The sequence below is a fragment of the Cuculus canorus genome, chromosome 3 (assembly GCF_017976375.1).
Source record: "Cuculus canorus isolate bCucCan1 chromosome 3, bCucCan1.pri, whole genome shotgun sequence".
In the NCBI taxonomy this organism is placed as follows: Eukaryota; Metazoa; Chordata; class Aves; order Cuculiformes; family Cuculidae; genus Cuculus; species Cuculus canorus.
The window spans coordinates 66,157,196-66,182,648 of record NC_071403.1 but is presented as its reverse complement, the minus strand read 5'-3'; the positions used below and the strand labels follow the sequence as shown (position 1 = coordinate 66,182,648).

Here is a 25,453-nt window from a genome sequence, read left to right as displayed (position 1 = left end):
GCAGACACTCCTAGCATTTGTAAAATCCTAATGGTAATGGGAAAGCAACACTTTATTTAGAAGAGCAAAAATGAGGGGAACATTATACATGATCATAACATGCCACTTCATATAAAATACATAGGGAGTTGCTGCAAGGTACTTCAGATAAAACTGTTTTAAAATTAATTGTTTCCAGGCTTCTTTGCTTCTTTTTAACACATTTAATTTGTACTATCCACATGATTTTTCACTGGTCTTTTTGCTCATGAAAATGCTGGCTAGATTGAAAGATAACATCTCACAAATAAAATAATTATTTTTAGGGATATTGAATCTGAAGCATTACCTAAAATACTTGGAGTTCTTCTCAATTTCCATTGCAGTTTAGCTCAACATTTAAAAACTAGTTTATTTTCAAAATGTGTAACTGGTGTATTCAAATGTTAATAAGAAATTTGGATAGAAGAGATAAAACCTGAACATTTTAAATCTTGTGTAGCCACTAGTTTGTAATTTGTTGGCCTCTCCTTGCCATGTGTTGATGCTACAGTAGGTTTCTAGAGACAAGCTTGAAAACACATCTAGTGAAGCTAGACATGCAATTGGATGCTTAATTAGGTAGAAAATGCAATTGCGTCTCTCATGGTTACACGGTTGGGACTGCAGGCTTCTCTGTTCATTTTTCTTCTTTCCGTAAATATCTGACAAAACCAAAAATACTGCATTATGGTATCAAAAATTATTATGATTGGTGCAGTCTTTTAATGTTACTGTAAATTTTGCTGTTCGTATTATTAGGTGTTTGAGGCCAGGATGGATGGGGCTTTCAGCAGCCTTGTCTAGTGGGAGGTGTCCCTGCCCGTGGCAGTGGGGTGGAACTGGATGGGCTTTAAGGTCCCTTCCAACTCAAACCATTCTATGATTCATTCTATGATTCTATTAGTTACCTTTTATTGGCTGTTCCACCTCACACAATGTTATTAAGGTATTCACGGCAGTGACCCACTCTGTTCTGAAAGTCTTGTCTGTAGATCAAAGCTCTTAGGTTAAAGCCATATCATTTTGAAAGTACAAATATAGCCGGAAGAGCATACTGCTCTTTTTGGACAATTGTTCTCCAGCTGCACCATATAAATATATTTTGGACTGGCAGAAATGTATCCAGTTGAGAAAACAAGTAAGTTGTATTTATATGGCTGCATTCAGGTCTCTTCTTTTTGTTTAGTAAAGGTCACAGCTATTGTCATCGGTGATAATATAAATTGTGGATAGTGGAGGCTTTTTTCCTGTTTTTGTTTCAGTTAAGCTTGTGAAATATCACTGTTGGGTAATGTGTAGGAGGGCAGGTTTGATAGCTGGGTGATCTCTTCACGTCTTAAACTCTGTGAATTTATCTTACAGAACTTTGCCACAGTGAATTCTCACCACTGTATCTCTGTGCAGATGTCCCTAGCTGTTAGATGTACAATTAACTTTTGACAGAGAGTTTTAGCTTCATTGCAGTGGTGTGGGAATTCTTGTATTGCTATGAATACAGATTTGTTGCTGTGAAATATCCAGTATACTTTATACCCTGTAGCTGAAGTTGGCGATTGCTTGGAATTTGGCCTGCCAGAATATCTGAAGTTCCTTGTTTTCTTGTTTGTTTGCCTGTTTGTTTCTACTAGTTCTGCACATTTTGAGTTGGTGATTGCTTTTTCTTCTTTGGTAGAGCAAGTGGAAAAAAAACCTCTGTGATTTTCTGTAAGAGAAATGAAAAAACCCACTGCTAAATCTGTTTTACAAGAACTATTAACATTTCTGAGAAGCGTGCATTTCGGAGATAATACTGGGGGCGTTGTGTGGAATTTTAATTGGTTGTTGATTGTGTTTTGTTCTTTTTTTGTTTTGTTTTGTTTCGGTTTTTTAGATGAATACTGGCAAAATCACCCTGAACTCCATGATATCCCTATATACTATGCCTCCTCTTTGGCAAAGAAATGTATGGCTGTTTATCAAACGTACGTCAATGCCATGAATGACAAAATCCGCAAGCAAATTAACATCAACAATCCATTTGTTTTCAAGCATATTAGTAATCTGAAGGTAAGCTTGAGATAAGGTTGTCTTACAAAAGAGAAAGGGCGACAGAGGAGTTCATATATGCTAAATAGTTTGCATAGTTACTGTCCTAAAGGATTGAATCATACAGTCATAGAATCATAGAATAGTTTGGGTTGGGAGGGACCTTAAAGGTCATCTGGTTCCAACCCCTCTGCCATGGGCAAGGACATCCCACTAGATCAGGATGCCCAAGGCCCCATCCAGCCTGACCGTGAACACCTCCAGGGATGGGGCAGCCACAGCTTCCCTGGGCAACCAGTTCCAGTGTCTCACCACTGTCATAGTGAAGAAATTCTAAATAATGTCCAGTCTAAATCTGTCCCGCTCCAGTTTATACCCGTTCCGCCTCTTCCTGTCATCACAAACCTTTATGAATATTTAGATTGACTAGGTACAGGTTTATATCCAAGTTATCTGCTATCCCAGTGTTTAGAGAGCTGGCTGAGGTGACCCTATGCTCCAATATTTCTTCCACTGTACATCCCTGTGCTTGTAGTTTGCTTCATGTGGGCATCAGCAGGAGGAACTCTAGTGCAAAGGGCACTGTTTATGAGCATGGGGTTAGTTTGTGAACATAGAGCTCTACTTCTACGGTGTTCAAGGGTGCAGCTGGGCTGCTCTTCGTTTAAGTGAGTTATGGTAACTGACGCTAAAATTCTTGCTGTTTATCCTTTCAGAGTATGGATCATTTTGACGATATTGGCCCAAGTGTTGTGATGGCTTCCCCAGGTATGATGCAGAGTGGCTTATCCAGAGAGTTGTTTGAGAGCTGGTGCACGGATAAGAGAAACGGAGTAATTATAGCAGGGTACTGTGTTGAAGGAACGCTTGCTAAGGTGAGTTGTTAATGTACCACAAGTTCTTAATATGAAGTAGTATGCAGATTATGTTTGAAAAGAATTGGCTACTAGCTAGTGGCTTTATTTGGATTTACTGAGAAGATTGTTGGCACGTACACAGAATTATGTACTCAAAACTAATTGCTTTTGGCTAATACTAATGAAAAGTACAAAAAATGTGCATATGACCGTCTCCAGTTTTTTTATACAGAATAGTCTTTTCTAGGAGCAGTTATGTTGTCATGAGAAAGATTGATCGATATTTTTCTCTGTCTTTAGACTCCTCCACCATTTAACTTTTTAAGAGGGGAGCCCTAACCTTAAGTCTAGTTAAATCTGCTTGTCAGAGCTCACACTGCCTTGCACGTGTTGTGCCACTGTCTAGTTGTAGAGAGTGAAATCCTTCCTTCCAAATTCCAGAGGCTAAGGACAATCAGAATATCTAGTTTTGCCTTTAGAGATAGAAGTCACATGCTTGTTATAATTTCAATGCACGTTTGAGAGAGATTTATTCTCCGGAACAAGAATGACCTCCCAGGTCTGCTGGGCATGCAAAAGATGAAATGAGGTGTCTTTTCATTTGTGAGTGTGTGTTTTGTGAAATTTGAGAGATATTTTCAGTTCTTCATGTTTAACCTGGCAGCCAACATGATTTCATTGTTTTTTGAAATGTAAAGTGTTATTTGTTGTCTGTAGGAGGCTTTCAGTTTTTTATTTAAAGCGGTCTCTTTTTGTAGCACATCATGTCTGAACCTGAAGAGATCACAACCATGTCAGGTCAAAAACTACCGCTGAAGATGTCTGTGGATTACATTTCTTTCTCTGCTCACACAGATTACCAACAAACCAGTGAATTTATCCGGGCCTTGAAACCTCCACACGTGGTTAGTATTCAATCTGCCCATTTCTCCGTAGTGGGATTCATCAAACCAGTTCATAGCTTTGAGTCATCAAGTGAGGTGTTGGTATCTAGCAGAACCCAGCATCCCTAACCTTTACTATTAAAAGATGGAGTTCTTAACCATTTTCCATGGCGTTCCTTTAGCAAAGTAAAGATGAAATTGCTCTTGAATGTCTGCATGTGGGATACTTGGGGATATCAGCAGTGTTCTGTGCAAGTAAGATGCAGTATAGGGTGACGTTAAGTTGGGGGCATTCGTACTGCAATAATTCACTGCAGTTTGCCCCAAAATAAACAAGGAAGCATTGATTAAAGGTGTTTAGCAGGCAGCTAAAGACAAAGGCAGCACTTGTGGCTAAAAGCACGAGCAAATCACAGGGAGCAGAAGATGTGAAGGACTAGAATATGAAAATGGGGACTCAGTTCAGGAACTTACCGAGACAGGACGAGAATCAGTGTGCAAGCACAGATAAGAATGAAAACAAATCATATCAGAAGAAAAGAGGATTTAACTTAGCAAAGAAAATTGTGAACTGTGAAGCATCCTCACTGAATTGCATGTGTATTCTGTTTATCTATGTGCAGACACAAAAATGTAATTCTAACAAACTTCTATTGTTGAACTTATGTTAATGCTTCCCTTTCGTAATAGAACGATGTGTTTGTGTATGAAAAGTTAAATGGAATTTCTGTAATGCATTCTGCTTATTTGCTTGTACTTTTTTACTAATACTTAGGGTCATGCAATCTAGGCCTTTGAATAATGAATTCAAAGAATTAAAAGACACACTTAGAGCTATGTAATATAATTGAGCTAATGTTTCATATATTGTGACCTTATGAAATTGTATTTTTATAAGGATGAGGTACAAGATAGCAGTTTTCTTGAATAATTTGTTCACTAAACATGTCTGGTTGGACAAATAACTTCTGTTACAAGGAAAACTGTCTTTCCTGTAGATATTAGTTCATGGTGAACAGAATGAAATGGCCAGGTTGAAAGCAGCATTGATACGGGAATATGAGGATAATGATGAAGTTCATATCGAGGTTCATAATCCTAGGAATACTGAAGCTGTGACATTAAACTTCAGAGGAGAGAAACTTGCCAAGGTATAAAATCAGTGTTTTCTTATCTGTACAGCAGCATTTTCCTCTGGGATAAAAGCTGCATCTCGGAATGTGTGTCGGTTTCTCTGACTTTCTTTTATTTTCAGAGTTAACTTTATACTATATTTGATTTTTCTCTGAAAACTATATTTCATCTTCATGCTTGCCTTTAAGTTATGAATCCTTCAGATTGCTTTGTTGCACTGTGTTTTTTCTTTCCAGGTGATGGGATCTTTAGCAGATAAGAAACCAGAGCAAGGACAGAGAATTTCTGGAATCCTAGTTAAAAGAAATTTTAACTATCACATTCTTTCTCCGTGTGACCTCTCCAGTAAGTAAAGACAGTGATGTGCTGAGTAGGTAATTGGAACTTTACTGTATTTTTCTTTTGTTGTTAAAACACATACAGTTGTGGGAGCAACGCCAAGTACGTGGAAGGTTAGTTGGGACTAAGATAAAGCATGAAGCTGGTACCAAGCATATCGTAATAAACATCATCAAAAAGACCAGATGTTCTGAGCTCGACACACAGGATGGTGAATCTTGAATGTGTGAGAAGGCCAGGCTGGAAAAAACGCCTGGGAATAAGTGAATTGGAGATATGACTGAAAACAGTCATGAGAGCGTGGAATAGACAAAAACATTGTGTTTGTCTGAAGTTCGGAAAGCTGAAGAGCTGTATAAAGATCTGCCTGAATGAGAGAAGCCAGTAGTAGTAGTACTTCCTTAACTTGATTCCTGTATGCCGTGCTGATTAAAAGAATATGCTTAGAGAATACGGTGAGGTCTGCATCTCCTTCATCACTGCATACAGTACTGATTTTTCCTGTAGCTTTGTGTTTGATAAGTTCAATTTATTGTGCACTGAAGTTTAAAATCTTTTCTATATTTTCTGTAAAATAAAGAAGATAAATCACATTTCCCTTCTGATTACTTAAAACTTATACCTCTGCATGCACCTGCATAAAACATGCCAATGAGTATAGAAGTGCACCTTGATCAATTGTCCTCCCAGTTTCTAAAATGTCATTAGTTTTTGCTGTAGAGTGAAAATACTTGTGTATTGCTCCTATGATATTTATTGCTAAAGAAGTTGATCTGTTCATAAAATAGAAGGATAATTACATGTAAGGTTAGAAGAGCTTGGAGGAAAGCAATTCTGCTGTCCTATTTCATTGTTTGCCTATAATGGATATGATAAAATTATAAGCTCTTGATGGTTTCTTAACAACAAATCAGTGCCATTATTTATCCATAGTGAAAACTTTATTTTTTAGGAAGTAAATTGAAAGGGATAATATTTAATGCATAATTTTAAAACCTTTTTCAGATTATACAGACTTGGCGATGAGCACTGTAACACAGACACAAGCCATTCCATATACCGGCCCTTTTAATCTGCTTTATTATCAGCTGCAAAAACTTACTGGTGCGTATTTGGAAAGACATGTTCATGATTTATAATAGTCAACCTTTAAACAACTTACAGTCTTCAGAGGTCTTCTGAGTGGAAACCTCTTTGCCAGTAACTGAAGAGCCACAGTTTGTTTCATATTTTACAGCTTTCCTTAGATGATGCAGCTTCTGCCAGATCCAGTTGATGAGCATGACACATCCTTTTTGGGGGATTCTGCTGTAGTTGTACAAAAAATCATGAGTGTAGTGATCTAGAGCCTAGGTGGATTTTTGTCTCCTGTTCATCTCCAAAGTGAGTGCCATAGCCACTCTAATGCAGGATTTATTATCTTTTATCTCCAGCCATTCTGTTAATCAAAACCAAAAACGCTGCCCTTCTTTGTTAGAGACAACCTCTTACGTCCTTCCCCAAGAGGCAAAAATCTAACCTTGTTGGCTTTTTCTGAGTCAGAAGCCATTTAAATCTGCCGCTAGTGTGATCCCCGGTGCCTCTGTCTAGCTTTCTTAAAGGTTAGGTGCAGCTCCTGTCCTAGTTTATTGAAGGCACACACACTCTGCAGGATTCCTTCCCGTATTTAAAGCTGAGGATAGTTGGTTTGTTTTATTTTTTCTCTAGTGGCAGAATCAAATTCATGTTGCCAGTGGAAAGAGAACCTGTATTCAGTTGGTGTTCAGGTCTCACAGCCTGAGGGCAACCTGGCACACAAATGCTTTTGTTTTGTGCTCTATGCTTATATAAACAATGAGTTATCCTTTAAGGGTATATAAGAGGAGCTGGTTAATTCTTATTTGTTTTCTTTTTCATTGGTGCGCACATGTCAGCGTACCAAGCCAGTCAACTATGAGAGTTCAAACCAAGTAAAATGGACGATATTACATACCAAAAAAAAAAAAAATCAAAATAATACAGACCAAAGGAAATAGTTTTGTTAGGCAAGGAAAGAGAGCATGCACTTCAGGGTTAGAAATGAATTATGATTATGAGTTGTGATGATAATCACAGCATTCTTAAAACAAGTTGTTTTCTTCTGCAGATATAGTTAGTCTTGTTTTCAGTATAATTTTATCCTTGTTAACCATTTCTTATCGCTTCTTAGGTGATGTAGAAGAAATAGAAATTCAACAAAAACCAGCCCTGAAGGTTTTCAGAAATATTACTGTGATCCAGGAACCAGGCATGGTAGTCCTTGAGGTGGGTGCTGGTGAGGGAGAAAGAAGTATTTTTTTTTTCTCCAGTTTCTGCTACGCAGCATTAAATGTTTTAATTAGTTCTCTGTTCAATGACAAGTACACTGAAAGCTAGAACAAAGTTTCCCCTTGAGCTGTGGTCGTGTGTTGCTGTGTGTCATTTCATTTAGCCACTACTAGTTTCTTTTTTGCTGTGACTCAAGGATATTATGGCACATTCAGGGCCCTTTTTGTATTTGGCAAATACTAGTTGGAAATCATGTCAAGTGGTGTTCCTTTCTTCTCCCACTCCTAAATAGTTGTAGTAATTAATAACTGGTTCACAAATGTGTTCGGAAATATTCAACATCTTGAATTTTCCATGGGAAGATGCTGGAATCATAAGACCGTAGAATGGTTTGAGTTGTAAGGGACCTCAAAGCCCATCCAGTTCCAACCCCTGGCCATGGACAAGGACACTTTCCACTGTATCAGGTTGCTCCAAGCCCCATCCAACCTGGCCTTGAACACCTGCAGGGATGGGGCAGCCACCACTTCTCTGGGCAACCTGGGCCAGGGCCTCCCCACCCTCACTGGGAAACATTTCTTCCTAAGATCTCGTCTCAGTCTCCCCTCTTTTAGCTTCAAACCATTCCCCCTCATCCTATCCCTGCACTCCCTGATCAAGAGCCCCTCCCCAGCTTTCCTGGACCTAATACAGCAAGTTAAAAATAGTTAATAGTTTGATGTGAAATCTACAACAGTCATTTGGAGCTAGAATTCAGAGAAAAGCGAATAGAGGAATGCAATCTATGTTACATTGGTTTTATGTTGCATTATTCATTCAGTCCAAATAACAGGCTCAAATTATGATTTTATTTTTTTTTATCTTCCAGTGGGTGGCAAATCCTGCAAATGATATGTATGCAGACACTGTGACAACAGTGATACTGGAAGTTCAGTCAAATCCCAAAATACAGAAAGGTAATAAGTTTAGTGTATTCTTACTTAATTGAGGCATTTCTGCTGAATTGTATCAAGCCTAGAGGGATATAATGCCTTGAGATAAGTTGCATTCCCACTACTGTACTTCCTCTCCTTATGAAATGTTTTAGGGAGTAAGATTTGCTGCTTAAAAACAACTTGGTCTTCGTTATCTGTAAAACATTCATCTGTTGAAACTTTCTCTCATACAGTAGCTGGTAGCTGACTGTGGAAAATATGACCTTATTTAAGATAAGTTAAATACTACTCTCTTTAGACTTGGGGGTATAAACAATTTATGAGATCTCATTTAAATATTTCAGTTTCTCATTTAAAAGTTAACATTTCCATTCACAAGTGGTGTTCTGTACATCAGAAAGTTAGCTAGACAATGCTGAAGAAAAGTTAGACTAGTTTGATAATTACACTTACACAGACCCTTTTGTAACCAATTAATTTCACTGGATAGTGATAGCCTTGTCAGATACTGAGTTTGACGTTGCTATTCAGGAATCACAGCAATTTTGTTGGGTTTACTAGTGATGATAGTTTGTATTTTTTGTTCCACTATTTCACTTTTGAACATGTGTGTCACTGTGCTGAGAATACAGAGCAGTATTGAGTGGTGGATTGGCTACTAAGAATAAATGCTGGCAGCTTGGCAACACAGTGACACTGATAATGTAATGATAATCAGTTTATCAAAGTAGAATAAGGGATTTTTGGTTTATTTTTTAGGGTTTGAAATCACTTTTTCCCCCACTACCTGCATCCTTACTTGGAATGTATGTTGTTCTCCAGTTTGGATGTGGCGATGGAGTCCCCGATGAGCAGGACCTTCCTTTTAACCAGTTGCAATGTTAGAAATTCTGTGTTGCTCCACATCTTGTGATGTTACCTAAGGGTTTTTTCTGTTATTCTGTAACGGATTCTCTACTGAAGGATGATGGTCTAAGTCTATCCTTAAAATAAATGATGCTTGTAAGTTGTCAGAGATAGTGTGGAGTCTGGCTTGATCTGTCTCTTATGAACCCCATGTGATGTTTTATTCATAACACTTCTATTAGGTTTTTCTTTCCAAACCAGCGTGGAAAGTACTAGAACTATGCAAACAAATAGGTGTTTATTTCCTGTGGTTTACTTCTCTTGTATTTTTGTTATTTCTCTTGTATTTATATATGAAATTCTTACATTAATATACTTCACTTGACTTTCGGTAGTCCTTACTTTATCCATACAATCTGCTAGTGACGTCTGGGGTATTTTTTCCCCATAGTTAATTCCTCTTTTTATTTTTGTATGCCTTTTTCAATTATTTCTCATGTTGTTTCATGGTGGTGATTCTATCAGCTCACCTCAGGTGTGGCTTCTTGCAGGATTTTTTCCCCTTATTTGGGGTATAACCCATGCAAAACAGTTTTTTCACTTGTATATTTTAGAGTATGTTCACTGGATCACAAGGGATTGAATGTAAATATCTTAAGTTATTGTTGGGCCTGTCTCTACTCTTACCGGACTTCAAAAAACATTTGTTTTGCTTAGTGCATTCAGTTACTGCATCTTATCTAAGGGATGGTAGGTTTTTAAGAAGCGCTTGCTTGTGATCTTGCAGTTATGGAGTTCTTCAAAGAATTTATGAGTTATTCTAACTACTGTTGTGTTCAATTCTCTGAACTCTTCAGATGATTTAGAAATCTTTAGTTTTTAAAAAGCCTTCTTTTAAATAAACTCCAGCTGTAGATCTGTTTTGTTTATTCACCAGTGAAACAGGGAGTGATTTTTCACAACTAGCTCTTCCTATAGAATTCTTGCTCCTTTAATGATCAAATACTTAAATTTTCAAAAGAAAATTACCTGTTTTAAACTATCTCTTGATTTTGAAGCCAAGTACAAAACCAGTATTGTTATTTCTATTTCAGACTCTGTATTCTGAAACACATTCCAGGAATGTCTTTGCCTATCACTACTACTCACACTTGCTGTCCAGTTTTGCTTTCTGTGTTCTCTGTGTGCTCTTAGCCTCCATGATGCAGTGTGCATAACAATAAAAATTGAGAGATTATAAACAAAATTATTAAAGTGAGTTACTTTCACTTCTAATTAAAGGAAAGGTGAGAAATAATGAGTGTTAACACTAAAAAGGAGAATTGAAAAGTGAGAATTAGACTTGTGAAACTGTCTATTTTAAAATCTGATAAGTAAAGGGAACATAAATTTTAAATTCCTTGACTCTTCCATCTCCTTTTAACGCATTTTCTCAATAATTTATTTAAACACATATTTTTTACACAGCGTTTAGATTATTTTTCATGAAAGTGAATTAGGGATCAGATTGTATCAAGTAGCCAATTTTCCTGCTGCTAAATGTCTCTGAAAGTAAAATTACTTTTTTCTTTTCAGCTGCAGTACATAAAATTTCCAAGAAAGTAGATATGGATGTGTACAGGAAGAGAATGGAGATCATGCTGCAGTAAGTTGGCATGTATTTTTCAAAAGGAAAATGGCCACTCTTAGTCATGTAAACAAAATTTTAATTTAAGGTTTAAAGACATGGTTATTTAAAAAATACTTCGTGGAAGTTTAATTCAGTCTGATTTCTATGAAGGTCAGGAATCAAGTAAAGAAAGAGGAACAATAAGAAAAGCTCTTGGCTTCATTAAAATTTTGAATACAGTTATTTCTTCCAGAAGCAAATTTTTAAGTTGTATCCCAGATTATGCAATGAATTCTTACGCAAATACTGTTTTGGATCATTTCTCTATTAAAGCTTACTCTGGACTTTGTCCTGTTATTTACGTAGAACTCTTACCTCTTAGAAATGAAAGGATTCCTTACCTTTGTTTATGATGAGACTTTTTTTGGTAAAATACTTAACTGTTATTTGACACCCATTCTCATAATAATTTAGATTTGTATTTGTTAATTATATCTGAGTGGGTTAAATAATAATTGCTGAAAGGAGATACTCTGGTGACAAAGTGCGTTTGGAAGCCTTAGATTAATAGAGAGAAAACCATTTACTTTGCTGTTTGGCCACATCTTACACGCATAGGTCTTTGTTTTAGGGATATGTTTGGAGAAGACTGTGTGAGTTCAAAAGATGGCTCTGTCTTGAGTGTCACGGTTGATGGGAAGACTGCAAACATTTCACTGGACACTCGGGTAAGTACAGCAAAGCGCTTGCTTTTGCATGCACTGTTTAGCAGAGGTGAGTCTCCTGTCTAGTGTACAGTGCTGCGTAGGGTATTATGTACCCATTTGCTAAAGAAATGGGTTTGTATTTGGTATCACAGCAGCTGCAGCCTATTCACTTCCTATTAATTTCGTTGATGCTCTCCTCAGTTGCTCAGTACTCAGTCATTCTGAGAAATACTGATCCAGCTGCGCATACAGAGTATGTTACAAAAGCATTTCCTAGAGAGTTTTCTTCATTAAAAAAGTGCTAGCAAGGTTGATGTAACAAGTGCAGTAAATTTGGAAGAAAACAGTATTTTTCAGCAGCTCTCTACTTGTATAAAAATGAATTAAGAAAGATTGTGGAGGAGAAAATGATTTAACCTATGATTTTTTTAGGCACTGGTCTGAGTAATTGAACAGTCACAGAGTAGGAAGGATGCTAATAAGATTTTTTTGGTCATCTCAGTCCTTTAGTGGCTAAATTGAAAGCCCGAAATACTCACAAAAAGAAATACTTTATTAATTTACTGGCTAGATTCAGAATTGGATGTCATGCGTGAGAGAAGGCTGCTTTAAGAAGCTATCACACCTAGTTATTTGAACAATGTGGAACTGTAAAGAATGGTTTAAATGATATCCCTCATGTCCATAAGGATTTTAATGTGCTGGCTTTCTATCATTACTAATAACACATTAAAAATACATAAGGTATAGTGATCTATTCCACTGGAGCAGCTTTCAGATGCTGTCCTTAGGGACCACAACAAATGTTTTATAAGTATTCTACAAACCCAGAAGAAAAGCTTGGTCCCTGCCCAGCATATGTTACATATTAAAATGAAACAAATGGATGTTAATTTTCTGAAGCGAATAATGAATTATGGTCATTAACACACAATGCTTGCTGTGTCATCTCTTCATTTTTTTTAATAAACACATGCTACACTTCAGTGTATGTGTAGTACAGAAAAATTCTGGACTGATGAATCTTGCAATAGAGAAAGTAATAAGACTGGAAAGTAAATGCATACTGCTTAATCAAGAAGTTAGGCTTCATTTTCATATAATATTATACTGATATATGTCATTTTTGTTAAAAGACTTGTGTACTGACAAAAACCCTAATGGCAACTCCACTGTAACAGCGTGTGTGTCTCTAATATTTGTCTTGCATAACTGTGCTGGCAGTGGCAAGCTTGTGCCTTTGTGAACCAAGCTTTGCAAGAAAATCTGTCCTTCTTTATATGCATGTATATCTTCTTATAGAGCTTTAATAGCTTTCAAATAAGAACCTGTTTAGTACAGATCTGACTGTATGGTGGGACACGTGGGTTTATTTTTTCCACATTAACTCTTAACCCAGTGCTCTTAGAGTTAACATGCTTGGAGCAGCATTGTTAGATAACATTAAATGCAAGTTTGCTGTTTCAAATGCCGCTTTTTTTTTGACCCCTTTATGGTTGAAAGGAGTTAGTTGTTGAGAAGAGTAACAAGTTAATACTGAATTAGAGAATGTACAGTCTTAGAGCCAGGAGAGTCAACAGGAACAAGAATAGTCTTAATACGCAGGTGCTGCCCGTTGTTTTTGAGATAGAACAGAGGACTGAGTTGAATGTTGATGGGCTGGCATGTTTTCGGTGGGCATCTTCTCTAGGAAGACATTTTAAATTGTTTTAGTGATAAATGAATCTCTTCAAAGTTTTAATTTGATGTACATGTTATCTCATGGGTGTGGGAGCATCAGTATGGAGATTGCCTGAGTACCAGTGCCTGTGCTTCTGTGATGAATAAAAGTGTTTTACAATATTAACCCCATATAACACGGGTGAATTCACAGATAAAATTAAATCTCTGAGGACTGATCCTTGTATGGTTTTATTTGATTTTGAATTAAATTTAATCTACAGAACTTAATGCATTTTATATAGCAGTTTTGAAACAAATTAATAATCAAACATAAACCTCATGATTAAGCTTCTTGTTCCGCAGCAGGACTTGCGTAAGTCTTCTCTGTACTCCTCTACATGTTGGCAGGCCATTTAGAAACCTACAGTGCCACTTTTGATAACTTTCTTTTCAATTCATATGACCACTTTTTCCTTTCCCCTTACGAACATTCTTCACATCCTGTACAGGAATACGAAGTGCTGGTTGTTTAACATACTTTTTTTGTTCCCAGACAGTTGACTGTGAGCCGGGAAGTGAAGATGACGAATCCCTTCGTGAAATGCTGGAACTGGCTGCACAGAGGCTTTACGATGCCCTCAGCCCAGTACACTGACCTCTGTAGATACCTTGGGCACATCAGAGATCTTTTAGATGTTCAATTTATTTGGATTATTTTTTAAGAGTTAAATAAATGGGGTTTTTTTCTTTCAGTAAGTCAAACGTATCAATTGTGTGACTCTGAAACTGCTGAGTTATTTCAAATAATGGACGAGCAGCATTATAGCGACTATATTTGTGCATATACATCATAATAAAATCAGGCAAAGTCTCCAAATGTTCTTTTTCTTATGTGCACATACAAGAAATAAGAAAAAATTCTTAACCTAGAATGTATAATGACAGAAATTAAATTTTGTAATTTTAAAGATTTTTATATGTTATAGATTTATATTTTTTAAGATTTTTTTTTCCAGTTGGTAGAAGCTGGATGGAAGTGCTTGAGAGCAGCCCTGAAGAGAAGGACTTGTGAGTGGTGGCTGAGGAGAAGCTCAACATGAGCCAGCAGTGTGCGCTTGCAGCCCAGAAAGCCAATTGTATCCTGGGTTGCATCAAAAGAAGTGTGACCAGCAGTCGAGGGAGGTGATTCTCCCCCTCTACTCTGTTCTCTTGAGACCCCCTTGGAGTTCTGTGCCCAGTTTTTGAATCTTCAGTGGAGGAAGGACATGGATCTGTTGGAGCAAGTCCAGAGGAGGCCACGAAGATGATCCAAGCACTGGAGCACCTCCCATGCAAAGACAGACTGAGAGACTTGGGCTTGTGTTAGACTAGAGAAGGCTGCAAGGAGAACTTAGAGTGGCCTCCAGTACTGAAAGGGGCTCCAGGGAAGCTGGGCAGGGCTCTTGATCAGGGAGTGCAGGGATAGGATGAGGGGGAATGGTTTTAAGCTGGAAGAGGGGAGATTGAGATGAGATATTTGGAAGAAGTTTTTTACTGAAGTTTTTTATAGAAGCCTGCAACTCCTTCACTCTGAAGTAAAAGCTTAGATGCAAAATATTAGATCTTAGGAAGAAATTGTTTCCTGTGGGGGTGGTGAAGCCCAGTTCCAGGTAGCCCAGAGAAGTGGTGGCTGCCCAATCCCTTAAGGGGTTCAAGGCCAGGTTGGATGGGGCTTTAAGCAACCTGATCCTGCGGGAGGGGTGTCTGCTCATGGCAAGGGATTGGAATCGGATGGGCTTTGATGTCCCTTCCAACTCAAACCATTCTATGGTTCTGTGAAAGATTTCTACAAAAGAAGATGTCTCTTGTACACGACTTCCCCCCACCTTTTCTCAGCTGATTAAATTGTCATCTGATCATCTTTACAGCATTGTTAAGTGTATGAGTATTAGAAGAATTAATGTATTATTAGTATCAGCAGAGTTAATGATGGCTTTCCTCCCTGAATTATATGCTATTAGGTGACTACATAAGAGTATAGAGTCTTTAAAGGCAATAATAGCATTTTCTTACAAGGACGCCTCTAACTGCAACAGATTAGTGTCTTTTAAGATGATGCTGGGTTTTTTTCCTGTGTGCTTTCTGCCAGGAAGGGGCAGGGGGGGGTTACAAAAAGTGGAATATTTTTTATTTAAGTGAAAGTAGAGTTGTTACAGAACGTCCCTCTGATCGCCTGTGTTCTTTCAAGCAGTATTTTTCCAGACACTGTTCATTCATTTAGGCCTCACCTCGAATCCTGGGTTCAGTTTTGGGCCCCTCGCTATAAGAAAGACATTGAGGTCCTGGAGCACGTCTAGAGAAGAGTGAAGAAGCTGGTGAAGGGGCTGGAAAACAAGTCTTATGAAGACCAGCTGAGGCAACTGGGGTTGTTTAGACTGGAGAAGAGGAGGCTGAGGGGAGTCCTTCTTGCTCTCTACAGCTGCCTAAAAGGAGGTTGCAGAGAGGTGGGTGTTGGTCACTTCTCCCAAGTGACAGGTGATAGGACAAAGGGTAATGGCCTCAAGCTGCATCAGGGGAAGTTTAGATTGAACATCAGGAAAAATTCTTCACAGAAAGGGTTATCAGGCAGCTCCCTGGAGGTGTTTAAAAGGCCGGTAGATGAGGTGCTTGGGGACATGATGGTTATAAATGGCTACAAAATGGAGAGGGGCAGATTTAGACTAAACCTAAAGAGGAACTTCCTCACAGTGAGAGTGGGGAGGCCTTGGCCTGGGTTGCCCAGAGAAGATGGCTGCCCCATCCCCATCCCTGCAGGTGTGAAAGGCCAGGTTGGATGGAGCTTGGAGCAACCTGATCCAGTTGGAGGTGTCCCTGCCCATGGCAGCGGGGTGGAACTGAATGGGCTTCGAGGTCCCTTCCAACCCAAACTATTCTATGATTTAGTAGTAGACAGGTATGGTTGGAGTTGATCCTGTTCTGTTGCCCTGCAAGCGAAAACCGATAAAATGGCAAAGCCAGTTCCAGCAGGAAGGGGCAAGGCATGGCCCTCCAAAAGGCCCCTCTTGTTACAAGAAGTAGTTACTGTTACAAGAAGTGGAATAATTTTGCTTAAGCAAAATGAAGTTTCATCTAAGTAATTGTGTATTTCAAAAGTTACACAGAATGTCCCTCTGATTGCACGTTTTCTTTCAAGCAGTGTTTTCCAGACCCTGTTCATTCTTTGGGGATGACAACGCCTTGTGCTCAGTGTGATCTGTGCTGAGCAGATGTGGCTCCTGCGATCCCCTCTGTTTGCAGCCTTTCCTCATCCCAAAGGCAGGAACAGGCCGAGAGGCGGACCCAGCTCCACATTAGCAAGAGATTTGACTGGTGTGAAGTTCATAATAACATTAAAATTAGACCTTGGGAAGTAACAGAAGATGCATAAGACTTAAGGGAAATTTATCCATGTGCCTCTAGGTGGGAAATCGATTCTGTCCCCGCTCCTCTCTCTGCACACGGTGTGTGGGGATTTCCCCTCCTGTGCCCAGCCCTGAGGCGGGATGCTCGCTTTATAAACCCCACAGGAGCCTCGGGGCGCCGATGTGCGGCAGTGTCGGTGCGGGGCCGGCGGGAGGAGCCCGTGCTCGTTCCCGGACATCCGGCGGGGATGGCGGTGCGCTGGCCGCGCGTCCTGCTCCTCGGGGACTCCATCACTCAGGTGCGGCCGCGGGCACCGGGCAGCGCTCGGCTGGGCCTGCCTGGGCCTCGGGTGTGCCTCTGCCCTCCCGCGCCTGACTTCTTCTGCAACTTGGTTCTGCCGCTTGGTTCCCTGGTCCTCCTGTGCCTGTGTTCTTCTGCACCTTAGTTCCTTGGTTCGCCTGTGCATTGTTTCTCCTGCACCTTTGTTGCTCTGCGCCTGTGTTCTCCTGCACCTTTGTTCCTTGGTTCTCCTGGGCCTGTTCTCCACCACCTTCATCCTGTGCTGATGCTCTCCTGCACCAGCATTCTCCTGCACCTTGGTTCCTTGTTTCTCCTGTAGCTTGTTTGTCCTGCACCTTCATTCCTTCGTTCTCCTGTGCCATGTTTCTCCTGTGCCTTGGTTCCTCTGCACCTGTGCTCTGCTGCGCCTCGGTTCCTTGTTTCTCCTGCACCTTGGTTATCCTGTACCATTGTTCCTTGGTTCTCCTGGGCCTGTTCGCCACCACCTTCATCCTGTGCCAGTGCTCTCCTGCGCCATCATTCTCCTGCGCCTTTGTTGCTTGGTTCTCCTGTGCCTGTGCGCTCCTGCGCCTTGGTTCCTTGTTTCTCCCATAGCTTGTTTTTCCTGCACCTTCGTTCCTTCGTTCTCCTGTGCCTTGGTTCCATGTTTCTCCTGTACCTTGTTTCTCCTGTGCCTTGGTTCCTTGGTTGTCCTGCGCCTTGGTTCCTCTGCACCTGTGTTCTGCTGCGCCTCAGTTCCTTGTTTCTCCTGCACCTTGGTTATCCTGTACCATTGTTCCTTGGTTCTCCTGGGCCTGTTCGCCACCACCTTCATCCTGTGCCAGTGCTCTCCTGTGCCAGCATTCTCCTGCACCTTTGTTCCTTGATTCTTCTGTGCCTGTGCGCTCCTGTGCCTTGGTTCCTTGTTTCTCCTGTACCTTGTTTGTCCTGCACCTTCATTCCTTGGTTCTCCTGTGCCTTTGTTTCTCCTGCACCTTGGTTCCTCTGCGCCTGCATTCTTCTGCACCTTTGTTCCTTGGTTCTCCTGCGCATCTTTGTTCCTTGATTCTCCTGCACTTGAGTTCTGCCCTTGTAGTCTCCTGCACCTTGGTTCTCCTACGTCTGCGTTATCTTGTACCTTCATCCTGCACCTTGGTTCTCCTGTGATGCTCTGTAAAAGGGCAGAGCGTTTTCACTGGGAGGATGGTGCAGCAGTGGGAATAAGGAGAAGGGATTAATTTTTCTACCACTAGGAAAAACAGTTATCGAACTGCACATGCAGCAGTGTGTGGAGAGAGGTTTTTTGAGAGGTGCTTTCTGGAATGAAGGCACAGTGAAACGATCTTGGAAATAAAGTGAAAAATGTGAGGGAAGCCCTGCCAGCCAAAATGAAACTACAGCCTGACAGCAACCAGTTTTGATTGTAGAGGGACCACAGGGTCCATCCCTCTGTAGGCACGGTCCCTGTGTCACCTCTGATGCCAGTTGTGTGTCTAGTTAAGACCAGAACTGCTTGACCTGAAAAGAAAGACTTTGAGGTGCTCAAGTGTGTCCAGAGGCGGGCAGTGGGGCAGGTGAAAGGTCTGGACTCGCTTCTGAGAAGTGGATGAAGGAACTGGGATTGTTTAGCTTGGAGAAGAGGAGGCTGAGGGGAGACCTTATTGCTCTCTGCAACTATTTGAAAGGAGATAGTAGCAAAGTGGGTGTTGGTCTCTTCTCCTAAGTGACTAGCGACAGGATGAGAGGACATGGCCTCAAGTTATGCCAGGGGCGGTTTAGGTTGGATATTAGAAAAAAATTGTTTACCCAAAGAGTAGTAAAGCATTGGAACTGGCTGTCCAGGGAAGTGGTGGAGTCTCCATCCCTGGGGGTGTTAAAAAAATATGGCACCTGGGGACGTGGTTTAGTCGGCATGGTGGGTTTGGGCTGATGAGGGGACTGGATGAACTTAGAGGTCTTTTCCAACCTTAATGATTCAATGATTCTGTGGCCTCTGCAGGGGCAGAGGTGGTGGTGGGATGTCCTGTTGGAGACCTTCCGATAAAGGTCTAATTGTGTTCCTTGCTTTCAGTACTCCTTCCAGGAAAATGGCTGGGGAGCATTCCTTGCTGAGAGACTGGTCAGGTAAGAGCTTTAAATTACCAAAGTAATTTTTAGCATGCAAGAAGTCATGCAGTTTCTTTAAAAGAAAACCAACACAAGTTAATATTTAATTTGTATTTATGAATTTATTGAAGTGGAACAGCTGTAGTGGTAACCTGCCCAATACTGCTGGAAATACTGCGTGTTTGTTTGAGTGGAAAGAAAAAAAATCCTCAGTGATTGTCAGGATGTTTTTTTCTGGTTTCACAGTCTTAAGTGACAGGTAAATACTACATGTGCAGTCTGTGCCAGCGCTTTCAAAAGATTCAAGTTATAATCTCTGACATCTCATTCTTTCAGAGAGGGATGGAGGCAGGTATCACAGAATCACAAGGTTGGAAAGGACCCATTGGATCATTGAGTCCAACCATTCCTAACACTCCCTAAACCATGTCCCTAAGCACTTCATCCACCCATTCCTTAAACACCTCCAGGGAAGGCAACTCGACCACCTCCCTGGGCAGCCTGTTCCAGTACCCAATGACTCTTACTGTGAAGAATTTTTTTCTGATATCCAACCTGAACCTCCCCTGACGGAGCTTCAGGCCATTCCCTCTAGTTCTGTCCCCTGTCACTTGGGAGAAGAGGCCAGCTCCCTCCTCTCCACAACCTCCTTTCAGGTAGTTGTAGAGAGTAATAAGGTCTCCTGACTGAATGATTCAGAACTTCCCGAGTTCTGTTCTGCTGGGCAGAGAAAAGCTGTTCTTATTGATATGTGCTTCTGTTTCAGAAAATGTGATGTTGTGAACCGCGGGTTCTCGGGGTACAACACCAGATGGGCCAAGCTGATCCTTCCAAGACTGATCAGCAATAGTGCTGATGCCAAGAGTACTGTTGCAGTTACAATTTTCTTTGGAGCCAATGACAGTGCTTTGAAAGGTACAGCAGCTTTCTTTTTTTTTTCCTGTGAGCTGTTCTTTTGAGACAGTTGTACAGTTTAGCAGAACAGAATAGACTTTTCCTGCAGCTTCTCTGTGGAGCAGCTGCCCTTTTATTCATTTTTACAGTGGATTGTTTTCAGGCACTTTATTGGTATTTAAACCATGCAGTGCCTTCTATTTCTCTTCCTGTCACTAAGTTTTAATCATAGGATCATAGCGTAGTTTGGGTTGGAAGGGACCTTAAAGATCATCCAGTTCCACCCCCCTGCCATGGGCAGGGACACCTCCCACTGGATCAGGTTGCTCCAAGCTCCATCCAACCTACCCTTGAACACCTGCAGGGATGGGGCAGCCACAGCTTCTCTGGGCAACCTGGGCCAGGGCCTCACTACTCTCATAGTGAAGAAATTCCTAGTATTAAAGTAAATATGATATTTAAATAAATATTTAAGAAATTTAATACTAAAGTAAAGAAATTTAATATTAAAGTAAATTTGAGGGTGTTCAAGGATTAATCCTATATCCATCACCTGCAACTGGAATTGGGCATCCACCTGATATTTCTGCCTTTAAAGCAGTCTGATGGTTTCTTGGCAGGCGGGTTGAGAAAATGAGGGAAAGGGGAATTTGGATTCTCTTTAAGATAAGCATAGCAGCGCACAGAACTACTTTAATCAAAATAACAACATCAGTGCACAACGAACTGACTGTATGTGCATGGGAATTTCCATTTTGTTTACTGCATCCAGGAAAGTTAAAAATCTTAGCTTTTGGGTCAGGTGAGGTTTGAGGTGATTGTGTTATCTATAGTGAGATAAAGAGTTGTAAAAAAAAGCATCTTAAAATAAAGGGGATTTTTTTTTCCCTGTGCCTTATTTGTGTTGGTTGGAAGTGCTGCTTTTCAATTCTTGATATGTCGGCTTTGGATATTGAGGAAAGGCATTTTCCTACCACACCTCCTGAATTAGTGGTTGAGGTGCACTGCTTGCTGAAAATGAGTGCCCACATCCATACACTGTGTAAAAAGCATATTATATTGTGTAATAAATACATCTGTAAGCAGTTTAACATCATGGATCCATGTGCTCTGTCCCCTAACAGATCTGAATCCTAAGCAACATGTTCCTTTGGAGGAATACGCTGCAAACTTAAAGAGCATGATACAGTACCTGAAGACAGTAGACATTCCTGAAGACAGGATTATTTTGATAACACCCCCGCCTCTTCAGGAATCAGCTTGGGAAAAGGAGTGTCTTGCCAAAGGTAAAAGGATACTGTGGATGAGCAGAAATTCTGTCTTTTACAGCAGAGTGTAAGTTGCTGATCCCAGGCTGACGGATCTTTAGCTTCGTGCTTGTAGTAGGTTGCAGTCACATTCTGTTCGGTTGGTGGAAAAGGACCGCTAGCTGTTTTGCTGAACAGCTTTTGGATAAGGTCGCGGAGTAACGACCAACTAATTCCTAATATCCTTTAAAAAGTGTTGATTGATCTGTTCATGCATGAAGTGGCTGCCCTTGGAGGTCATAGGTTTTGATGAGATGTCCTAGGCAGACTACGTCATGTCCCAGCAGCTTCCAAAATAACATGAGTAATGAAAGAGATTTGGGCATTGTGTGCTTTATGCTGTGACTATTACACAATTTTCTGTTTCACATCTATTTGGATAAGCAGTAATTCCCTAGCCAGGTTTATTTTAAATTGAAAAAAAAAAACCCTCGCAGAGAATACCACCTTCTAAGGACGCTAATAAAAGTACCTGAAAAAGAAGCAAAAGGAGATTAAATGATTTCTCATTATGTTGCTCAAGCTGCCTGTGAAAATGGAGACATAACAGCACCGCTTGCTTCCTATTGCTCAGCTGGTGAAAATTGCTGTAATCCCAGCGGCTCCTGAGAGCGAGTCCATCAGGACAGCTCGTCCAGTTCTTGCGCCTTTATAAAAGACTTCTGAGTTAGATCTGAGTAAATACAGAGCTATCGTCTTAGTATTTGCAGGGTTTTCTCTAATTTAGGTGGTACTGTATGTCCCAAGTTGTGTCCTCAGTCAAAGTGGTATTGCTTTGAAGGTGAGCTCATGTTTAAACTGCATTAAAATTGACTGTGTTATTGCATGGCTTTGCTTTAGGGGGCTTTGGTGTGTGGCAGGGATCGCTGCGCAAATCAGATTTTGGACTGTATGGACACTCCAGCAGGGTAGTTCTTGTATTTGGAAAAGGAGGAATAGCCCTAGAACAATACTCAGGGATTGTGTAAGGCAGTAGCCGGTCAGATCAAACATCAGGCATGGCCAGGACCGTATATGTGACAGCACTAGATCCTTGGGTAGGATGTAAAGGGATAGGAGAGGTGCAGAGCAGCTTTTCCTGGCACGGGTGCCAAGCTCCCACTAAAGCTGCTGCAACTGTGGTTTGTAAAACGTGCATCAATATTGTCCTTTTGAAGATCTGTTTGGTGAGCCCATCATGAATACTGCTTATCTGGCTCCTAGCTGTCAAGTAACACTTTTAAAATGTTGTTAATTCATTTTCATCTTAAAGCTATCCTTTTATGGGATAGGAAGGGAGGAAACTTGCATTTCAGTGTTGAATCTGCTGGTATCTGTCTAAAAGAGATTGCTCTGTAGAGATGGAACAGCTGATAGGGTGATCTGAGACACTGGATCTCAAATAAAGTGGTGTGGGCACAGTAAGCAGCAATATCAGATCATCTGCCCTCAACCGGTGTCCATGAGAAATGTTCTGCTTAAGTCTAGTTTTGTCAGATAGTATCAGAGCAAAAGAGAGATGCCAAACATGAGGATGATGGTGTTCACAGGAACATTCATCCAGGTGTGAAAAGAGATGCGAAAAGAAACAGTGACACTGCTGTGGATACAGAGTCAAAGCCCTTACTAAGGTCAGAGCTGCTCTTCATTATCTGTGTAGCCATCATTTCATTGCTGAAGGTTATTGGGTTGGTTAGGTACTATCTGGCTTTGCGACATTTGTGTTGATAGTTCCTTCCTTGTCCTTCATGTGTTTGGAAATGAATCCAAAGAGGAGGTAACTCCACTATCTTTCCCAGCACTGAGATGAGGCTGAGTGATTGACAGTTCTTCAGGTCTTTTTTCTTGCCTTTCTTAAAAATGAGCCTGTAGAGGAGTTGAACCAGGAAGAAAGTCAAAGAAAGTGAGAATTAGGAAAGGTACTGTGGTGGGGAAGGACCGGTGAGGCTGTAGAGGGTATTTTTATGATGAAAAGAAATGAAGGGAGGGAAGAAGTGGCAGTGTGAAGAAGTAGGAATCATCACATGGCATGTAGGAGGTGGTGAATTGCATTATAGGTCCTGTTAAAAATCCAAACAACTTTACTTAATATCCTGACTCAAAGTTTCCCTGTGGTCCATGCGAAATTGCTGGCTTATAGCATCTAGCAGTGAGCACATACTGACCGTGCACCTCCTAGTGTAACTGCATGCACAAATGGAGCTGTTGCAAGTGCTAATAGAGCTTTGCAGCTAAGCGCACCCCTGGGCTCACCTGGTTTTAAACTAAGGGAGGGGAGATTTAGACTGGATAAGAAGAAGACAATTTTTTTACAATGACGGTGGTGAAACATTGGCTGTCCAGAGGAGTAGTGGAAGTCCCATCCCTGGAACCATTCATGGTTAAGTTGGATGGGCCTCTTAGCAATGTGGCCTGTTTGCAGATATCCCTGTTTCTGCAGGGGCTTGGACTGGATGACCTGTGAACGTCCCTTCCAGTCTAAACCAGCCTATGATTCATCAGTGTGTTACAGCGACTGTCGCAAGGAGGTGTTTGATGTCGGGTGGCATCCAGGAAGCAGAAGGCAAGCTTGTAAATGGATTCATGTTTACTTAACTCTCCTCCACATGCCAGCAGCAGGTTTATGGAGAGTTTCGTATCTATGTACTGATTTCATTTGAGGCAGAAGCTGTGAGCAACACAGAAATAAGCCTTATGCCCTGTGCTTGTTGCTGTTGCCTCTGTCTTGTCTATTGCACATCTGTTTAAGAGAAACGTATTTTCAAATGGCCCTGAAACAAAAAGTGCCCTGGAAGAGACTAAATGAGAGGCAGCTTCCAGCCACTTAAACAGAGATGCTTCGGATTTAGTTTGCAGTTGGCTACATCTGCTACTTTAACAAACTGATAGGCATCACATGCACCACAGACTCTGAAATCAGGCGGTATCGCTCACAATTGCTAAATGTTTTCTTTGTTTCTTATTGACAGGTGAGAAATTAAATCGCCGCAATGCCACCACTGGGGAATACGCCAAGGCCTGCGTTCAGGTTGCTGGAGACTGTGGAACGGATATACTCGACCTCTGGACTCTGATGCAAAAAAATGAGGTATGATGTCATGAGAAAGACTTTGGAACTGTCATGAATTGTGAAATGCATTGTTTAGCACAGAGGAACCAGTAGTGCTGCGTTGTTGCTGAAATGATACCAAATACATCCAAATTACACTTGGGATAGGAAAAAAGTAATCCAGAATGCTCCGTAGTGGGCTATGAGAAATAAAGCATAGTACAACCTGGGGTTTTATATTTGGTTAGCAAGTGTCCCCTGGGTGTGCATTACACGTAAATAACCTTTTCCTTGGACATGGAGTCATCGAATAGTTCAGGTTGGAATGGGGCTTCTGGAGGCCTCTGGTGATGTGCAGACTTCAAAGTTAGATGAGGTTGCATGGGTATCTCACAGATACTTCTGACCAAATGTCCAGACTTGTCCATGTGACAGAGATCGCAGACTTTGCCTCTAGGAGGGTGACTTTGGTTTGGACACTTGAACCTTTTCTCTCTCCTGCGCTCCTGGGTGCTGTAGCCTGTTCAGTAGCACAGGAGCCTCTGTATTTTGATTGCACCACTTCATCTCATGATCTTTTCCTGATGAACAGCAGTGACTTTGGCCACCAGAACATTCTCTTAATATTTTAATACAAACAGTGAAAAATAAAACCAGCCTATAAGTGTATATATGTATATGTACACCATCTGGCTTTGAAGAACTTAGCTAGAAATTACTTGAGACCTATTTGTGGCTAGCAAATACATTAATACATGGTTTTATCCTCCCCTGTAGGACTTCTCTTCCTATTTGTCTGATGGGCTCCATTTATCACCAAAAGGCAACAGCTTTGTAGCAGCACAACTTTGGTCACGCCTGGAAAAAAAACTGTCCTCTCTTCCTTTACTGCTCCCTTACTGGCGTGAGGTGGATCACACGAACCCCGAGGCCAGCCTTCTGTGAGAGCCCCTGTGGGGAGGAACCCTGTGGGGAAGCAGCCATGCCAGACTGTTTACGAACAGCCGGTGTTCAGCAGCACCCGGCGAACACAGTGAATTTGGGGGAAAGGGGTAGTGGGGAGTCCCTGCTGATGCTCTCCTGTGTCTTCTTCCCTGTCTGCGGGAGAATAAAGATGAGACCACTCGGTGTATGTCGTGGGGTGGTTTGTCTG

General features: G+C 41.0%; 2 protein-coding genes across 3 annotated transcripts in view; both read left to right on the top strand.

Annotated features, from left to right (window-relative positions):
* The window catches only part of CPSF3 (cleavage and polyadenylation specific factor 3), a 23,847-nt gene extending 8,662 nt beyond the window's left edge, over positions 1–15,185 (top strand). Inside the window, exons 8-18 of one of the 2 annotated variants that reach the window (XM_054063322.1) lie at positions 1,892–2,067; positions 2,763–2,921; positions 3,662–3,808; positions 4,786–4,938; positions 5,158–5,266; positions 6,266–6,364; positions 7,449–7,543; positions 8,415–8,502; positions 10,903–10,972; positions 11,568–11,664; positions 13,863–15,185. In XM_054063322.1, the coding sequence (XP_053919297.1) occupies positions 1,892–2,067; positions 2,763–2,921; positions 3,662–3,808; positions 4,786–4,938; positions 5,158–5,266; positions 6,266–6,364; positions 7,449–7,543; positions 8,415–8,502; positions 10,903–10,972; positions 11,568–11,664; positions 13,863–14,027 (1,358 nt within the window). In that variant the 3' untranslated portion in view covers positions 14,028–15,185. Of the gene's footprint in view, positions 1–1,891; positions 2,068–2,762; positions 2,922–3,661; positions 3,809–4,785; positions 4,939–5,157; positions 5,267–6,265; positions 6,365–7,448; positions 7,544–8,414; positions 8,503–10,902; positions 10,973–11,567; positions 11,665–13,858 lie in introns of both variants that reach the window. The other variant, XM_009569056.2, reaches the window with a different exon arrangement.
* Positions 14,336–25,453, top strand: IAH1 (isoamyl acetate hydrolyzing esterase 1 (putative)). The gene is made up of 7 exons (XM_009569055.2): positions 14,336–14,373; positions 16,744–16,984; positions 19,037–19,089; positions 19,838–19,986; positions 21,090–21,251; positions 24,221–24,339; positions 25,078–25,453. The coding sequence occupies exons 1-7, from the start codon at positions 14,336–14,338 to the stop codon at positions 25,243–25,245; spliced, it is 930 nt and encodes a 309-aa protein (XP_009567350.2). The 3' UTR covers positions 25,246–25,453.

Coding starts and splice junctions, on each gene's coding strand:
- IAH1 (XM_009569055.2), top strand. CDS start 14,336: ATGGAAGTGCTTGAGAGCAGCCCTGAAGAGAAGGACTT. Junction 14,374..16,743: donor AGCCCTGAAGAGAAGGACTT/GTGAGTGGTGGC, acceptor ATGTGCCTCTAG/GTGGGAAATCGATTCTGTCC. Junction 24,340..25,077: donor CTCTGATGCAAAAAAATGAG/GTATGATGTCAT, acceptor CCTCCCCTGTAG/GACTTCTCTTCCTATTTGTC.